This window comes from Gymnoscopelus braueri (assembly GCF_963280865.1).
Source record: "Gymnoscopelus braueri genome assembly, chromosome: 11".
Taxonomy (NCBI): Eukaryota; Metazoa; Chordata; class Actinopteri; order Myctophiformes; family Myctophidae; genus Gymnoscopelus; species Gymnoscopelus braueri.
The window spans coordinates 33,298,001-33,316,509 of NC_137613.1; the positions used below are offsets into that span (position 1 = coordinate 33,298,001).

At 44.0% G+C, this 18,509-nt stretch overlaps 1 protein-coding gene across 1 annotated transcript in view; it reads left to right on the top strand.

Moving 5' to 3' along the window:
* Positions 1–18,509, top strand: part of csmd2 (CUB and Sushi multiple domains 2) — a gene marked incomplete at both ends in the record, with an annotated part of 387,232 nt that overhangs the window by 131,812 nt on the left and 236,911 nt on the right. The window contains 1 exon segment of the mRNA XM_080442648.1: positions 2,495–2,702. Coding sequence (XP_080298774.1) covers positions 2,495–2,702 — 208 coding nt within the window.

An 18,509-nucleotide genomic window follows, 5' to 3' on the forward strand; every position in this document is an offset into this window, starting at 1 on the left:
TGGAGTTTGCATGTTCTCCCCGTGTCTCTCAGGGTAGTTAATACCCTCACAAAAACATTTAGTAATCCTGGTCGCTATACCGCCTCCCCCATGACAGCCGGGCGCCTGATGGAGGAGAAGGGAACTGGTTGGAATAACGTGTTCCACGCGCTACGTCCAACCAGGGAAACTCCCCCCTGTCAGGTGACAAGAAGGTCAGTTGTCTCTCATGCATTGAAGGAGGCATGAGCTCGGCCCTGGCATCCCTTGGCTGGTGAGGGGAGTGTAGCGCCCAGGATCACTTAGAAAATTGGCACCGGGTGAAAAATAAGGGTTACAAAATCGTGGGATAACATTTTTAAGAAAAAAAAGTATTTTTCCTAGAACAATTATCCCTGTCGGTTGCAAGCTGTCCGTCGGGCGTAGGTGATCTACACTAGTGGTCAATTACATTGCTCCTCCTGTCCCTTCGGCTGCAGGCATACCCGCATTGCTCTGTGCCTTTTCATACAACCCCAGAACATTGTTATTAATGCCCCACACCCACAGAAACCTGGAGGGAGGAAGAGCATGTCTCTTGACAGAGAAAGATGTTTGAGCTTACATTTCTAGTCTCAACGTATTTGTATTCAGACTGATATGTATTTTATTGTATTTTCTGGTGATCTTATATATTTTTTTCGCACTTGAAAACATTTAGCTGCATGAATTTCACTGCCTATGATGTTGCTACTACAGTAGCTGTATTGCAGATGCATGTGACAATGAACACCTTGAACACACAGGCACTCACAGACTTTACACTGTGACGGAGCAAGTGTATGTATACTTTTTTGACATGTCATGTAGGTCACTCGATCTCAAAGTGGGGTCCGGTGACCCCCAGGGGTCCTTGAGGAGCCGGTCACAGGGGGTCCTCAACATAAAAATGAGGAACAGTTTAAACATTTAAGCCCTGTCTTATTGAAAGTGCACAACGCGTTGAGATGCGACACTTTGTGAGTTTGTACATCGGCTATTCTCCTCAGCCAAATGCATATCAATGTGGGTATCCTTGACATAAACATGTGTGAGAACCACTAATGTAGTATCTAAGTAGCCTTGAACCTGTTTACCAGTTCATGCGTCAAATCCTTTCATGCACAGTACAATGCAAAAACGCCACACCAATGCACGATGGTCCAAATCAAAAGTGGTGATGAAAACCTCCAGAGGCCAGTTTCTTACTGCAACATAAGAAGCAAGCACACACTTTATCTCCTTAAAGCAATCCTAAATTAGAATTGCGTTGATTAACACAAATAGGTATTAATTATTAGAATGTAGATCCCTCTCTCCCTTTGCTTTGTATTGCGTTGAGTTGCATCACACCCTCCCCCAAATGCCGTTCTGTAGGACTACTGTAGGGCATTTCCAACCCTACAAATTGTGACTTGTCTCTGGCCCCTGGTGGAAATAGCAGACATAGAAATAACACGCTCTAATTCTTATCCTCCCGAATCCAAAAGACTATCTGCACACTGTCCTGTGGCCACAAACGGGGGAGGAAAAAATAGCATATAAACATTTCTTAATGAAAGTGTTTTGTCAGTGGCACTAAATGTCCCAGTGCTCAAAGGGGTGAACGGTTCAAGAGAAAAACCTTTTTCATAGAAAAATACTTGTCGTAGTTCCGTAGTCCCAAAGTGCTTCACAATAAGATATTAACTCATTAAAACCAGGAACGCATCTGTGTAACCACTTAACACATTCTCTGCCAGGTATTCATTAATTAATTCATCTGCTGCTGCCAGCGGGGTTCTTTTTACCTTATTTTGACGATCCACGAAGTGCCACTGAAGCCATGATGAGGACACGGATGTAAACAAAGGCTGTCTGGGGGGAGGGGGAGGGTCTTGTATATCCACTTTACCGCAATCGTCCATTCTGTTGTAATCGGCAGTTGAATATGGTTTGTTTTCACCAAAGAAATATGTGTTTTTCTACGTCTTATATCATGGGAGTGGATGGACTGACTGTTTTTGGGATAACGTCATCTCTGCTTCTATGATGCTCTCAGAGTCGAGGGATTATTCATAGGTTTTTTTTAATTGACAGAAATGTCAGTGGCAGGCAAGTCGGATTTGAAATGACGGGAATATCCGTCAATGTCAGGGAATGTGTTAAAGTCTTAAACCATTATTTTATACTTTGGCTATTCAAGAATAGCTGATATACAAGCTCATAGCACGGCACCGAGTGCTGCGCTATGTGCTTGTAGAGCTTGTAAAAATCTTGAATATACATATTTTTAAAGCAAACACTTTTACTCAAATCTTTGCTTGTTGGGGTCCCTGGAAAAAATGTTTTGAGATGGGGGTCGGCGGCCAAATACATATAATTTTGGGGATCCTTGACATGAAATATTTTGAGAACCACTGATATATATATATATAGACATTTTGTAGAATCGGAACCTCAGGCCTCAGGTTAAACAACTGAATCTGTCCTCTCTCTGCTGTGATTTGATTTGCAGCTGATGATGGTTGTGGGGGCACCCTGCGGGGCCAGAGCGGGGTGATCACCAGCCCCAACTACCCCGGGGAGTACACCAACAACGCCGACTGCACCTGGACCGTGCTGGCCGAGCCCGGAGACACCATCGCCCTGGTCTTCTCCGACTTCCAGCTTGAGGATGACTACGACCTTCTGGAGGTCAGCGGCACGGACGGCTCCTCACAGTGGTGAGTACCCCCGGCCCTTTGTTGCACTCAGTCCTGGGAGGGCTTTAGCCAGGAATATGTGGGAGGTGTGGGGGGGGGGGGGAATACCTCATGCAGGTTTATTTGTATAGCACATTTCAATAACAGTGTGCATTTCAATGTGCTTTACAGAAAACATAGCAAAAGAAACATATTAGCAAAAAACACTATAAAATGACATTTGAATAGTATATAACAAACAACAACAAGTATTTTTTATTGAAAAATAAGAGAGTAAAATGACAGTGCAGAAGAATAAGTCAAGACGTCTCAATAAAAAAGAGGTGGCATTTTTTTGCTGTGATTTAATTGATCTGAGAGTTGCAGCAGACCTGCTGTTTTCTGCGAGTTTGTGAACGCTGTTTCTCTTGTGAACGCTGTTTCTCCCCATTCAGCCAGTGGTCCACTCTGTCTGAGAACAGGGATGATTCATTTGACAAGAGGCCAGCCCGACCACAATGTCATGTTTTTGATAATAGCTTTGTTTTTGTTTTTTATGAGCATGAGAGTACCTCCTTCCTGTCCTGATGTTCTGCTGGCCTAGTTGAGACCGATGATTCATGATGATTCAATGTGTTGAATCGCATGCAACATGTTGCTCACACAAATCTGCAATATGTTGTCCCTCTCTTTCTCTCTCACACACGCACGCGTGTTCACAGTGCGCATGATATGTGATATGATAGGGTCCTCTCCTCATTGTTGCTGAAGCATTGGCTTTTCTTCTAATGAGGATAGGGAGGAGCCCATTGTTGTGGTGGAATGGGTGCAGGGGTGTAGGGTTGGTAGCCCAGTGGTGAGGGACTGGGACAGTGCTGAAGGAATATAAGACAGACCTGGGGTATATAGGGCTGGGCGATATGATTTCAAATCAATATCACGATTATTTAAAACTTTTGCCTCGATTATGATTAAGGAACCGTTATAATCTTTTACTAGTGAATATAGAAGATCTACTAGCTCACACAACGGGTTGCAATGCGACATGTTGGGAGCTTATAGATCAGCTATTTTCACTAATTTAGTATGCCACCATTGTATAATAACAGGGTTAATACAGGGTTAAGGGGTTAATAAGAGATCAATGTAGTCTTTAATACAAAACAAATATTAAACATAAATTATATAAAAAAACCTGCTTCTCGATTGTTCGATTAACCTACATGAGCAAGAATAACTCATTAATTTAGTTATTGGTTCTATTTACAGTATTTTCGGTTAATTGCCCACTCAGCCCTAACCTGGGGGTGAGATATGGAAAGGTTGAGGACGGATACTTCCTCAGAACCTTTGGAAATGATTCAAGCCGAGGTGGTGGTGGAGCTGGTCCAGCCCTGGGCAACTCTGCAGAGAGAGAGGCAGGGGGCCCTCTGCATCGCTGGGTATAGACGGCAAATGGAGGAAGGATTTGATTCAGCAGTGGGCACCCAGCCAACAATAACCCCTAAAGACTGGAGTCACAGCTAGTGGTGGGTAAGGGTTGGCTGGCTATTATTGGAATTGTGTCCTGCTTGGGACTAGTGTCACTAAGGTGAAGTCTGGTGGCACACCCTGTCCAGTGAGAGTGGGCAGCAATCAATAGCTATTGACAGGTGTAGTCAATTGCTTCTTTTGTCGCTGGGAGATTGCTGGATTGGTTTTGGCTGCATTTGGCTGAAGCTGGAAGATTGCTGCATTGGTTTTGGCTGCATTTGGCTGCATTTGCTTAAATGCATTTAATGCAAAGTGAAACTATTTCTGATAGCCACGTACATCACTTTGATTCATTTATTTACCTCAGTGGAGTGGAATTGTCTGATGAAAAAAACAAAAACTTTAGTTTTGTTTTTATTCGTTTTTTATCTTCCTGCATGTAGTTAATATAATTTGTTTTGCAATTGACCATGATTACAATGAACCCTATAGAGTTAACAAAACAACATTGTAAATGGTCAAGTAAATAGAATGCAAAGAAAAACAATGAAGTGTTACAAAGTAACTGAGATGTAAGACATCTAACCTCTACCATCTAAACAACATGCTACAGTATCTAAATAACATTCTTAGCATTTGTGTACAAACAAACAAAAGGTCTATCCTAAATAGTTACCATAGCTATAATACGTCTAATAATAATTGCCTGACTAAATAAAGTAGCCTGAATCTGTCTCTAGCAGCATGGCTGTGGTCTACTCTGTTTAACTGTGTACCGCAGAGGGAGAGAATTATGAGCTGGAAGCTACATTTTTTTTTGTTTTGAGCCTTGCCTGTTCAGCACAAAAGCTGTTTGGAGATGCTCCCGTGCTTATAATCGACCAACCTGCATCTTTAACACGAATTAATGAATTGAAGAATCAGCTGACAAGCAGACACTCCATTTTTTCCATGTGGTCAATGCTTCTCAAGTATGATTTATACTCGCATTACTGGCCAATGAGTGAGTGCATGTGTGCACAAACGGTAAACACACACACACACACACACACACACACACACACACACACACACACACACACACACACACACACACACACACACACACACCCGAGCACAACATAGATGATGATGAAGAGGTAGGATATCCTAGTGTCAGTGTGTGTCTCTCACCATCTGTGGCAGCTCTGCCTCTTTCTGACAGCTCTCGCAGCACAGGAAGTAATTAGTGGGCATGATTACCACTGCCAGTCAGCATGTACACACACAGACACACGCACGCACGCGCACGCACACACACACACACACACACACACACACACACACACACACACACACACACACACACACACACACACACACACACACACACACACATACACGCGAATAAGCACATGCACAGTAGACTCCACATCACTATCGCAGGCAGAAACCTTGTATCTCCATATTTCAGCTTTACTTTTTTTTTTCATAAATGAATACCCTATTGTATACCTGGTCATATGACAGTGTAATGCAAAAGTAATAGACATAGCATTGTGACGTGTTGTGAGCTTGTAGATCTGTTGTTTTAGCTATTTTTGAAAATTAGGCAAAATTACGCTGCACCGCCAATCCGACTGATATGCCCGTATATGGACATCTCTGTCTCTCCCATGTACCCTTTATGCCCATATATGGAGATCCCTGATGTCATCAGGATATGCCCATATATGGGCATGCTGATATGCCCATATATGGAGATCCCTCTATCTATCAGTTGTCATCTTAAGTCTGTCTGTGGGTTTCATAAATATTTAACCAATGAAATGTTTTAACAAGAGCTTGTGACTAAATAATAACTACACTGGATCCATTGGACCACAAGTTTTATTTTCCATTTCCTGAAAGGTAACGGATTTGGACATATCGTACGGTACAATGCTTTTGCCCGACAGCGACAATAATGTGCAGCCAGGAACTGGAATGTCTGCATAAGGATTCATAGAGGCATCTGCACATTCATGTATTGTTGCTGGCGTGCTGATAATTGTGCAAATACTGTAGTCTTCCACTTTCTCACTCGACGTAGCACACATTGATACGTGTGAACACACATGGTTTAAGCCTGGCGGATCTAAAGAACTCTATGAAACGGAGAGAGGAGACAAAAGAGACTTTGAAGTCGCAGCCAAAGACACAGTGGAGTTTGGGGACGGCGGGATGGCACTGAGCTATTGTGTCCTGGATATACTGTGACACATAAAGAAATATACTGTACACATACGTTAACCCTTTAAGACCGGGAAAGCATCACAGAGTGCCATGCTATGAGCTTGTAGATCTGCTATTTTTGAAAATATGTGCAAATCTTGGAATGTATATTTTTTAAAGCGAACATTTGTAAAATATTTAGTTCCAGGGAACCCCCAGAAGCAAAGATTTGAGTTAAAAATGTCCCCTTAAAAAAAAAAGAAATCAGATATTTGCACAACTTTTCATGATTTTTCAAAAATAGCAGATCTACAAGCTCATACCGCGGCACCGATTGCTGCGCTATGAGCTTGTAGATCTGCTACAAGATATCTGCTATTTTTGAATAGCCAAAGAAATCTAAAATGACGGATTGAATGGGTTAACAGAGAGAGAGAGAGACAGAGAGACAGAGAGAGAGTTCAGAAACAGCAGAATACTGTGAGGAATCATTTTGGAGATGGATGGGCCCTGGAAGCCTCTGTCAGTGTGCGTTTTTGCCCATTCGCTAAAGCGAAAAACACTTTGAGAGGGGAACTTGATTGACTCTGAGTGGTCCTAAAACTGGAGAATTGTGCCCTGCAGCCTCATATCGATGTCTTCTGAGTTTAACTTGGCCACAGAGTGTGGAACCCTTTCCCCCGGAAAAACTCCCACAGACTGCAGCCCCGGCTCTGCTGCCGCTGCACATTTTATGATGTCATCAGCTCCTATAGCACCACATTTTGACACGGGCTCCAAACACACTTCTGAGAATGCCATCTCAATGGCGATAGTTGCCCGGGGCGGCCGGGGCACCTGTAGTAGTGCAACCGCAGCACTAATACAAGATAAATATATTATGGGACAATATATCCACCGATACCGATATAACCGCGCTAAGCCATAGAAGCATACAAAGATCATCACGTACAGCAGGGGTCTTCAACGTTTTTCAGGCCAAGAACCCCCTAGCTGAGAGAGAGAGATGAAGCAGGGACCCCCTTTATATAATATGAAATTGTGTTTAGGATTAAACTTTTTTGCCCTCTATACCTATACCTCCTTTCCAAAAATAGCAGATCTACAAGCTCACAACGCCCCGCAGCACGAGGCGTTGTGAGCTTGTAGATCTGCTATTTTCGGCTAAAGTTCTCCTCAGAAAAGGGATGCTATAGGGTTCAAGTGGTTAAGGTAAAGAAAAAAATCCTATCACACAAAGATTTGGCGGCCCCCTTGTAGTAACTCTGAGGACCCCCTGGGGGTCCCGGACCCCCTGTTGAAGACAGTAGCATAGGCTAGTTATGAAGAAGAGAAGAAAGATGATCGTCTTTCCCACAACTATTAAGATGAAGCCCAGTCCTCTAGCCTTATTTGACTCCAACAACATTTTTGTCTTATCCACTTCCTAGCGGACGTCTCACAGTCTATGTAGGTTTGAGGTCAGACCATTAGACCATAATAATGAGCCTTCAGCCATCAGAGTGAGGAAAGAGTGCGGGTGGGAAATTGGACAGATGAAGGGACAGAGAAAGAAGGGGAAGACATGGGTCAACTGAGCAGACAGAGAGCAGAGACTAGGGCCGTAGCATGGGAGGGTGAGATAAACGTGGTAGTGGAGAGAGAGAGAGAGATGGGTGGAGAGATTAAGGCCTTGCGATTCGAGGCCAATTAAAGGGGTCAGGTAGAGAGGTGTGACAGACCTGACCTGCTTACATCTTCTCTCACTCCATGGCTCAGTGATCCCTCTGCTCACCAGAGTTTCACTGATTGCCGTCTCTCTTGCTTTCTCTCTCTCTCTCTCTCTTTCTCTCTCTCTGTCACACACACACACACACACACACACACACACACACACACACACACACACACACACACACACACACACACACACACACACACACACACACACACACACACACACACACACACACACACACACACACTCGCTCACATATGCACACTGAACTGCTATACGATATCCAATTTACAATAATAGATTCCATCTTGTAATGTGCCTCTAGATGGCATTGTGATTACCTGTGTCAGCTATATTCATAAAATATTCAGTGTTGAACATGGTGATCGTCGTCTGTATATTGTACTCTTGGGGACTTTGTGAATGGAGTATTCGCAGAGACATGCACGCATGTTATGTTGTTCATTTGCATTGTTAAAGGGGCCTATGACATGAAATGTCACTCTTTCTTTGTTTAGTTTTTTAGCGGAAACACTTTTATAACGCATAAGAACCTTGAAAAATACAATATATTTTTGTAAAGCAGCATAACATTTTAAGAATATGACATTCACCTTTAATGAGGATATTTCTTTACTATGTATTAGTGATATATTATTATACTATATTAATCTTTACGTGTGGCAAATGCACTCGACTGAAGCCTGGATCGGAATTGATTCATGCTTGTAGTAGTTAAATGCATTAAGTACACGCCTGCTGTGTATCGTTGTGAGCTGTGTGTATCGTATGTGTCGGTACGTTATCGGTGTTGCCATAAATAGCCATCACACTGGCTACTTTATTGAGATGACAGGAAAGCTCCTCTGGCCTCTGCATTGACTGGCAGCTTAACAGGCAGGTGGGCTGGTCCAACAGTGGGAGCGGGGTCCAATAGCAGGTCAGGGAGCAAGGGCAGAATATCACTTCACGCATTGATCCACATCGTCTCCGAGGACATCAAGTCAAGTTTACCCACTACCTGATAGCCTGATGTTTGAGAGAGGGAGATAGAGAGAAGGAGAGGTTGGCAGTGGTGGAAAGTAACTAAGTACAGTTACTTAAGTACTGTACTTCAGTACAATTTCACGATATTTGCACTTTACTTAAGTATTTCCAATACTTTTACTTCTACTCCACTACATCTCAGAGGCAAATATTGTACTTTTACTCCACTACAATTATTTGAAAACTTTATTATTACTAGTTACTTTTCAGATATAAATTATGATATTATGAAACGCACATTAACCACTTTAGCCCTGTTTTATACATAGGCTATTTGAAAATAGACGATCTACAAGCTCACAACGTGTCGCGAGCTTGTACATCTGCTATTTTCAAACATTTGAGTACTTTTACTTTTGATACGTTGAGTACATTTTGATACTGTACCAATACTTTTGTACTTTCACTCAAGTAAATGTAGAATTCCGGACTTTTACTTGTAACAGAGTACTTCTACATTGCAGTATTGACACTTTTACTTAAGTAAAACATTTGAGCACTTTTTCCACCGCTGGAGGTTGGAATAAGAGAGAAAGAGAGGAGGCGGTGGGTTAGAAGGGTGTGGGAGAGAGAGAGACAGTGATCGACACTGGGAAAGAGCTCGCAGACAGTACAGGGATATGGTGAATTTTTCCAGCATAAGTACCATCAATCACCATCAAGCGTGCACTCCCACCCACACCCACCCGCCCACTAGCATGTCTTGAATGTGAACTCCCTAACTCCGTGTGGTATCACCGGCCCCGGCCAACTTTGATTGGCGGCTCCGCGGTGTTAGCATTCTAAAGAGGCCGCCACAACAGACAGCCCCGAGGACTCTGTCTAAACAAGCCGGGATGTGCGAGTGGATTGAATATGGCAGCAGGAAAGGGGTGGTAAACACGCCAGCTGAAACCTGCCCTCCCTCCGCTTTTCCCCCTGACAGGACGCGTCTGTACGGGCGTGCCCAGGGGAACACATTATTCCGCCATTACAGTACTTGCATCCACATCGATTTTCTAACCCCCATCACCATCCACTCAAGAGGCAATGTAAATAACGCCCAACGCTCGCCAATAGCCTGACGCTCGTTCGCCCGCTTGTCACTAAGTGGAACTCAGAGCTATTTGACTTGTCATTTTCTTTGGCGCCTGGTTGTTGTTGTTTTTTTTTTTTGCAAAGCTCCGTAATGCATTTCTCATCTGTGAAACGCGTTCCCTCGAGACGACACAAAGTGCGCCGTCTCAAACAAACGTATTTTCATATTTTGATTCTGGTAAATTTTCTGCAAACTCATCCCCCACAAGAACAAATCCTACCGGGACAAATCAGAGCCGTTGAGTTTTGATGGGTATCCCACTCTCCTTTCTTCCTCTCCCTTTGAACCCTCAACCCAATGCCCCCCCCGCCTGACATTTAAGCGATTGTATGGATTATACCTGCTGGGCTGTTATGTACTGTAACTGCTTGTGCGACACATTGTCATGCCGTGCACGTCAAATACAGCTGCATATGGTCACGTGCCCCCAGGAGTCCCTTTCCAATGCTATGAGTGCCCTCTAGCATCATGTTTACACGCTAGAGTACTAGCTCTCAACCTTTTTAATTTCAAGGACCCCCAGTTTACACAATCTACAGTGTAAAATGTTAATGAGAGTGTAGAAATAGAACCAAGTGTACCTGTGTGGGTCCATTTGGTTCTATTTGCACACTGACCCATAAGGTCGATTTTGTTCCTATAAATATCACTTAGCTGGGGACCCTCTGGAACCCCTTCAAGGACCCCTGGGAGTCCCCGGACCTCATGTTGAGAACCCGTGCGCCAGAGGGCGCCAATACACTTCTATAGAGCACCCACGGCATATGCTCTCAGGTGACGACAGAATACGGACCATGTAGACTCAATATTGAATACAAGTTAGTGTTGCCATGAATAAAATATGAAACACACTTCTAAAATATTGTTACCAAGGCAGGCGCGGTGTCAGGAGTAAGCCCCGTGAGGCGAGCGTGTGCCTGTTCCGAACAGTGCGTCAATGTTTTTATCCGCTCTGCGTCTGCATCGGACGCCAAAAGGCACCTGACCAAGCGGTGAAATATGACTAGTTGGGGAGTGACTGAGAATGTGTCGGCTTGTCACTCTCTGGAGAAGGAAATACTGATGAAGAGAGCTGGAACGCTGGTAACGAAGAGGTGAGAATGAGTTCAAAGCAGCGGATATTGAGCTGTTGTTAAGTTGACTCAGACTGAGAGCTGCAGGTCTTCTGAAAAAAAAAAAAAAAACTGTTTTCTCAACTTCTCCTCCCACCACGGTCATATTCAGTAAAAGCCTCAGTGTTAATGTATCCATTTGTATACACAGTTAAATTATCACTTAGGATTTTGCTGTGTAATACTTTGCTGTGTATTATTTGTACATAATGGGCAATAAAGTGTTTCCGAGTTAATTTCTCCATCGATCCAACCACTTATTCAGAGTCAGGTCGCGTGGGGCAACAGCTCCGGCAGAGAGTTCCAGAGTTCCCTGTCCCTTTAATTCCTTAATTAATTTCCGCAGGGGTAAATAACTCATACTTGTGCGTCCCAGGTTATCAAGGGTGTAGTAAAGTTCTTAACTTGTCTTGATAGGTAACCTTGAAGGATTTTGACTTTGAATCTACTGCAGCTGTTCTTCACTCATTTACCTCAGTTGTGCCATTGCCAGATTTGTGTTCACACGTGCAGGTGCTCCTCTGTGGGCGTGCATGTGTGTGTGTGTGTGTGTGTGTGTGTGTGTGTGTGTGTGTGTGTGTGTGTGTGTTTGCTTGGGTGTGTGTGTGTGTTTGTGTGGGTGTGTGTTTGCGTGGGTGTGTGTGTGTTTGTGTGGGTGGGTGTGTGTGCCACTGCCAACTGCTGTTCACCCTGGAGGGAACACAGTGTATTTGTCCCATACGCTCTCTCCCAGCGGGGCTCGACAGCAACATCCATCATGTCGAGCTATTGGCTGCCAGTCACGTGCTCCCCTCTCAACCACTTCCTGCAATAAAACTCACACAGTGACTGAGTGTGTGTGCAACTGAGTGATCGTGTGCATGCGCCTGACCATTGTTTGCCAGGCAGCTCAAATGCAGGTAATTGCACACTTGCATTTTCCCCAGTCTATTATTGGTACAAGCACATAGGCAGTCATTTTCTTTTGTAATGTCATTTTGGGAGGGTCGAGTTGTCTGATGAATGGGGATACGGCTAAATAGGGCATGGGTGATGGTTGCACTGGTGTTGGTACAGTAGGGAGGTGCAGTTTTTGCATAGAGGTTTTATGCGATTTGTGTCTGGCTTTATGACGGGTGAGCGAGTTCATGCTCGGTTTAGGTATTGAATTAATTTCTATTCATTTCTCATGCTGTGGCCTATTTCTCAGAAGCCAAACCAGAGAGAGAGCAGAAGAATCATTTCGCTGTGGAGCTTTTACCAGTGATTCACCGCGGCATTGCTAGTCTGGTCACGTCAAGCAGGGTCTGACTGTGGTGCTTCTCCCTCTCTCTCTCTCCATCCCTCTCTCTCTCTCCCTCTCTCTCTCTCCCTCTCTCTCTCTCTGTTTCTTTTTCCTCCCTCCATTTCCCTCACCCCCCCTCTCTCAGTCAGTCTCTTACACTCTTGCTGTTATTTGTGTCTGAGCGGAGGCGTAGTTCCCTCTGATTGTCTAATGAAAGTCCACAATTCTGCAATCATTTACAGCAAGTTGTGCTTTCATCGTAAAAAAACCCGCATAGCAATCATCCGCGAACGTGAAATGAGCAATATAAATGGCTCACGATGCATACAGCAAAGTTTTCCCTTATTTTGAGTGAGACATGAGACCGAGCCAATGGTAATCGTGCGTGCACGGAAGGACGCACTTTTAGATTTATGCGCTCACAATTTTGATTTATGCATCCTCTGCCAGCATTCACAGTTGTGTGTTCATCTCCTCATAACATCCCGCATCTCTCTTGCAATGGGGATGGTGTACGTACACTGTAAATAAGAAAGACCTGTAGAGTAGAGAGTGAGATCATGCAGGGATAAACATAGGTTGTGAGGGAAAAGATTCAGGGGCTGACGTGACGGATGGTAATGAAACTCTGACACATGTCAGGAGGCTTCAAGTCAAAGGCAACATGAGATCACCTGCGTCCTGCTGTGATAGTATATTGTATAGTACCAAGCCTGTCTTTATCACATTTCACATCCTGCTGCTTCTCACTGCCTGCCTCTCTGTCCTCGTTCTGTCTTCTAGGGTTGACTAGGGTTGATAAGGGGTGGAAAGGTTCAGGTAAATTTCCGTGAAACTTTCCGTAGCTTTACTTCAGTTCAGTTAGGTTTTATTTTCAGATTCTTTGGACAAGTATAAGGAAACATACATAAATGTACTTTTTTTTAAGATAGATTTAGATTTAGTAAATGTTTTATAGCAGAAGTTAGCCTATAACAGTTGGAGAAGAAACAACACAAAATGCAATTCTAGATGAAAGGGACTTTGTGGATGAGAAGCCATATTGCACCTGTAACCTCCATCATCATCCAAAGCCCACCAATATCGGCCACCTCTGAGTGCAATTGTTTGGGAACACACAGATGTCAAATAGATTAAAACATGTAATTTAAAAAAATGAGAAATGTTGTTTCTGTGTCTGTTTATGATGAAACAAAATCTTTATCTTTATATGGCACGATAAATGAACCCTCAAAATCCCAATGTATTTATGTAAATTCCTGTTAATTCACATGGAAAGTTTCCACTGAATATTCCCATAATTACACACACACACACACACACACACACACACACACACACACACACACACACACACACACACACACACACACACACACACACACACACACACACACACACACACACACACACACACACACACACACACAGCTAATTTGCCACTCAATCTCCAGCCATTTCTCAGCCATTACAGCTTTGCAGCCTTTCCTGCTGAGATTAGGCAGTCTGTGCCAATGAAATATGCATACTAATTGGTTGAGATGTTGTTATCTAGTGGGTTGTAGTTTTTCCTGCAGGACAGATACGCGTAAATTAATATTGATTAGAATTGTATGGGATTGGAACCAGTTTTCAACATAATATGCTGTTCTTCTGCAATTTGAGGTCAAGCAAAAGGAGTCCAATTCTGCACTGTATTCTGCCTGTAACACTGTCTAGCCATAACACATGAACCCTAGCTAGTGTCCCTATTCTGGGCATATAGGCTTGTAATCAACTAAAATACCAGATGCACAAGCCCACCGCTTGTAGATTGACCATTTTCAGCAAAGAGATTGTGTAGAGGGAAAAAAGGCCGTCAGACAAGTATAGAACCTTGGTGGACCCCGGTCACAAAGTAAATAATAGGGTTTAAGTGGTTAATTTGTCTGAATATAACTGATGTCAATCTGTCAAGATCCCTCTCTTTCTTTCTTAAAAAAAATATATATATATATTTTTGGGCTTTTTATGCCTTTATTGATAGTACAGTAGGGACAGGAAACGGGGAGATAGAGATGGGGAGTGACACATAGCAAAGGCCGTCGGGATTGGGACTCGAACACGCGATGTGCTGTCAGGCTACATTGTAACCTAGGTGCCCGGACCTCTAGGCCAGCGATCCGGGCCAAGATCCCTCTCTTTCTTGCGTTCGCCGCACAACATGTTCCTCCAATAGTTCACTTGCCTTTATTTTGCTGTGTCAGGTTTATGCATCCAAAACTATTGTTTGCCGTTATCAACCGGCGCTCCGCCCAGTGGATCAATAGCTGTCTTTGCCGGTCTCTCCGCCGTTGGCCCCTCAAAGTCTGTTTGTCTGAGTCAGGATTTATTAACAGCCTCTCTTGTTTGAGGACTCAATCTGCAACGCGCCATCGATCAAAACTGCAGCGGCAGTGAACTTTGCGCTGCCCGCAGAGAAACGCTCCAATGGAACATTATCTCCAACACCTGGCGCCGCGCTGCAGATTGGCTCACCCTGCGTGCTACACTTTGTTACTCCCACTGTCACATCACTCAGGCTAAGAGATAGAGACAGAGAGGAGAGGGTCTCTGGAGTGGAGAGAGCAAGGTTGGTGAAAAGGGCCAAGGATTTCTGATATATTTTATCAACCACATAGGCTGACTTTATACTTTTATTCTCAAGGCGAGGCTCATTTCGATTTCATCATGTGGTCTGAATTGAAATCACTCCGAATATATTTAGCAAAGATATGCTACAGTTCATTGTTTGTCATTGATTTTCTGCGTCCTCAATGGAAAAGAAAACAAAAAGGAAAAACTGTTGCGCGCAGCATTTTTTACCAGGCATTATTTAGTCTGGAGTCGGACTATAAAGCAGCTCTCTTGAGGGAGGGAGCCCTGCGTATAGCAATGTGTCTGTGTAAGCATGTCTAGCCATGTGTTACTTCACCCCCTGTCCCAACGAGACCAAATGGTACACACAGAGGTTAGGGCTAATGGACCACATCACTGTGCCCTAAGCGCGTTTCTCTCTAGTTGTGTTTACTAAGCAGTGCGCCAATGGGATACAATCTGTTGGAGTTAACAGTCCCGCTGACGCACTAATGGCTTATGATCTGTACAACGAGACATGTTGCCGTATTGATATGCACATCACGGTGTTAGCTCGTAAATTAAAGTTTTTTTTGTTTTTGTTTTTTAGATGAACCACTTTATTTAAGTAGAGGGGAAACTGCTGATGATTGCCGTCTTTTCATTTCCCATGTTGGTAGTTTGTCATCATGTCTGTGGGTACTTTTCAGTGGCTCTTGTGAAAGACTTATATCATGACCGATAATCCTGATATCTGTAAATAGTCCATACGATTCGGAGTTTGTACGTATATGAGTGTATGTTCACGATTTATTACACGGCTTGGTTGAATGCTTGATTCTGATTGGTCAATCACTGAATTCAGTGATGTGTTATTTGTGGATAATGACCGATGAGCAATATAACAGACCGCTGTCTTATCAAAGACTCAGAGCACCTGCTGCGCTGCTTGATTTTGTGCCGTATCCAACATGACAGCCATGTAAACAAACATGCAACGGCATTTGCAGCTATACATGTACATTGCTCTCAAGAATGTTTTTGAAAACATTTGAAGCGAGAAATAGACAATTCACTGAATTCAGTAACCGAAAATGTGTTCTAAACAAGGAAGATCTACACTTCCTTGTTTTCCGAGGCGACCGTGTCCGCCTAGTGCAACACTTATGGAATACTTTCATTACCGTAAGCAAGGAAATACTTCGTTTTGTTGTTACTTTTGGGTCAATTTATTTATTAAGTATTCGTGTAATAAGCGTGATAATTTATGGTGTACCGGGCGTTGTTTAGAAATAACCCCCTTCAGATATTTCTCAACAACGACCGGCACGCCGTAAATTATCCCTAGCATAAGTGCACTACAGTGGTTGGAAGTGGTCTCCCTTCTCTTCCCATTGAGACACGCAGACCCTGGTGTCGAGGACACCCATACTGGTTGACAAACCGTACTGTATGAAGCTCATAAGCACAATCTCTCCCTTAGACAGGCGGGCATGACCTCTTACTTGATTTATCGCTCACGCGGGAGACCCAGGTTCAAAGCCCAGGTAGGACATAAAAGTTATGGATTGTTGGCTGTAAATTTCAACCAACGCCACCCCCCCAACTTTGTCATACTGGATCATGAGGCCCCGGGCCCTTTAGCTCTGCATGCTAACCAGCCTCCTCTGTACTTCGGCCTTTTATTTGATAATGACCACTCGAAACAGGCCTTAATAATAAGATCTGGAGGAGAGTTGTGCATCACAAGCAGGCCTGAGGATCAGCACCGCTGTCCACTTTAATCAATATGTTGATCTTTCTCTCCTCATCTCTTTCATCATTTATCACTTCCTCGAAAACAAGAGTGTTCACCTTGATGCTTTAGCCTTCTAATCCCACAACTCCTTTTCATCGTTTGATTCACTCCCTGGGTCAAGTACGGCTCGAAGAAATCCGGTCGGCTTGCGTTCAGAGGGTTGTTTTTTGGTGGTATACTGTAGGATCAAGAGGTGGCCATTTTGAAACCGATGCAACCGGCGGCCTGCCTCAATCAACACATTTCTTTTTTCAGTCTCTAGGGACAATCTTAACCTTGACCTCCTTCCATCATTCTGAGTTTGATTGGGGGCGACACGCTAAAATCCACAGGGCCAAGAGAGATGTCACGCTAGCCGATTAATCAATCATAGTAATTAGCCAAGAGAGAACGGAAAGAGGAGATCGGGAGGGTTGAGAGGAGAAAATGAGGTACAGAATCTGTCTTGGAAGTGCAGTGTATTGTAGGGTCTATAGAGAGGGGTGGGCAAGACAATGGCATAGTTTTAATGCCCCCGTTTCTATTGTATTGTGTGTGTGTGTGTGTGTGTGTGTGTGTGTGTGTGTGTGTGTGTGTGTGTGTGTGTGTGTGTGTGTGTGTGTGTGTGTGTGTGTGTGTGTGTGTGTGTGTGTGTGTGTGTGTGTGTGTGTGTGTGTGTGTGTGTCTCTCTCTTCTTCTGGCCTTGTGTTCTGTTCTGATCTAGGTCACTGCGAGACCAGAACACATTCTCTGTCCCCATTGTCTGCCACTCGCTCTCTGTCTCTTACCGACACACACACATACACATTAGCTAAATAAAGACGACAACAAGGACAAACAACACTGCTTAATTGAGTCAGCATTGCCATCTAAAAGCACTATGCAGTCTCCGCATCAGTCAAAGTGGCTGACTCACGTTGGCCACCGGGGATCGTTCAGTCCCTTGATGCAGAGGACATTAAGACTGAGTCATTCTCAACGGTTCCAAGAGGACACAGTGACTCACGAAGATGTCTGTCTGCCTTCATTGAGCAAAGTGACTATTCATAAAGTGTCCCTTTAGCGCAGGCGCAGAAGACTCTCCCTGATAGAGAGAGAGAGAGAAAGAGAGAGGTCACACGGGAACAAATTAGGTGTGAAGCTAGCCTGCAAGGTAAAAGTCCCGTTATACTTGCTGTGTGCCGGTGTCACGCACCAAAAATAGCAGATCTACAAGCTCACAATGTGTCACAGTGCACCGCGTTGTGAGCTTGTAGATCAGCTATTCCGGTGCGCGACACTGGTGCGCATGAAAGTATAAATCACCCTTAAGGTAAAGCGGGGACATGCTGGATGGTAATATTTCTTAATCTTCCATCGGACAGGGCGATAGGGGTGGGTGGGTGTGAGTGTGTGTGTGAGTGTGTGTGTGTGTGTGTGTGTGTGTGTGTGTGTGTGCATTGTTGCATTGACAGTGAACAATCCCTTCTGCAGCCATTCATCAGACAGTGGCTGTCTCTTTTTTTTCTTCTCCGAATGAGGTGACACCAGGCCACCTGGAATATATTTACAGGGGAACCTCTACGAACTGTGGTGAACGTGCGCTGACCAGCA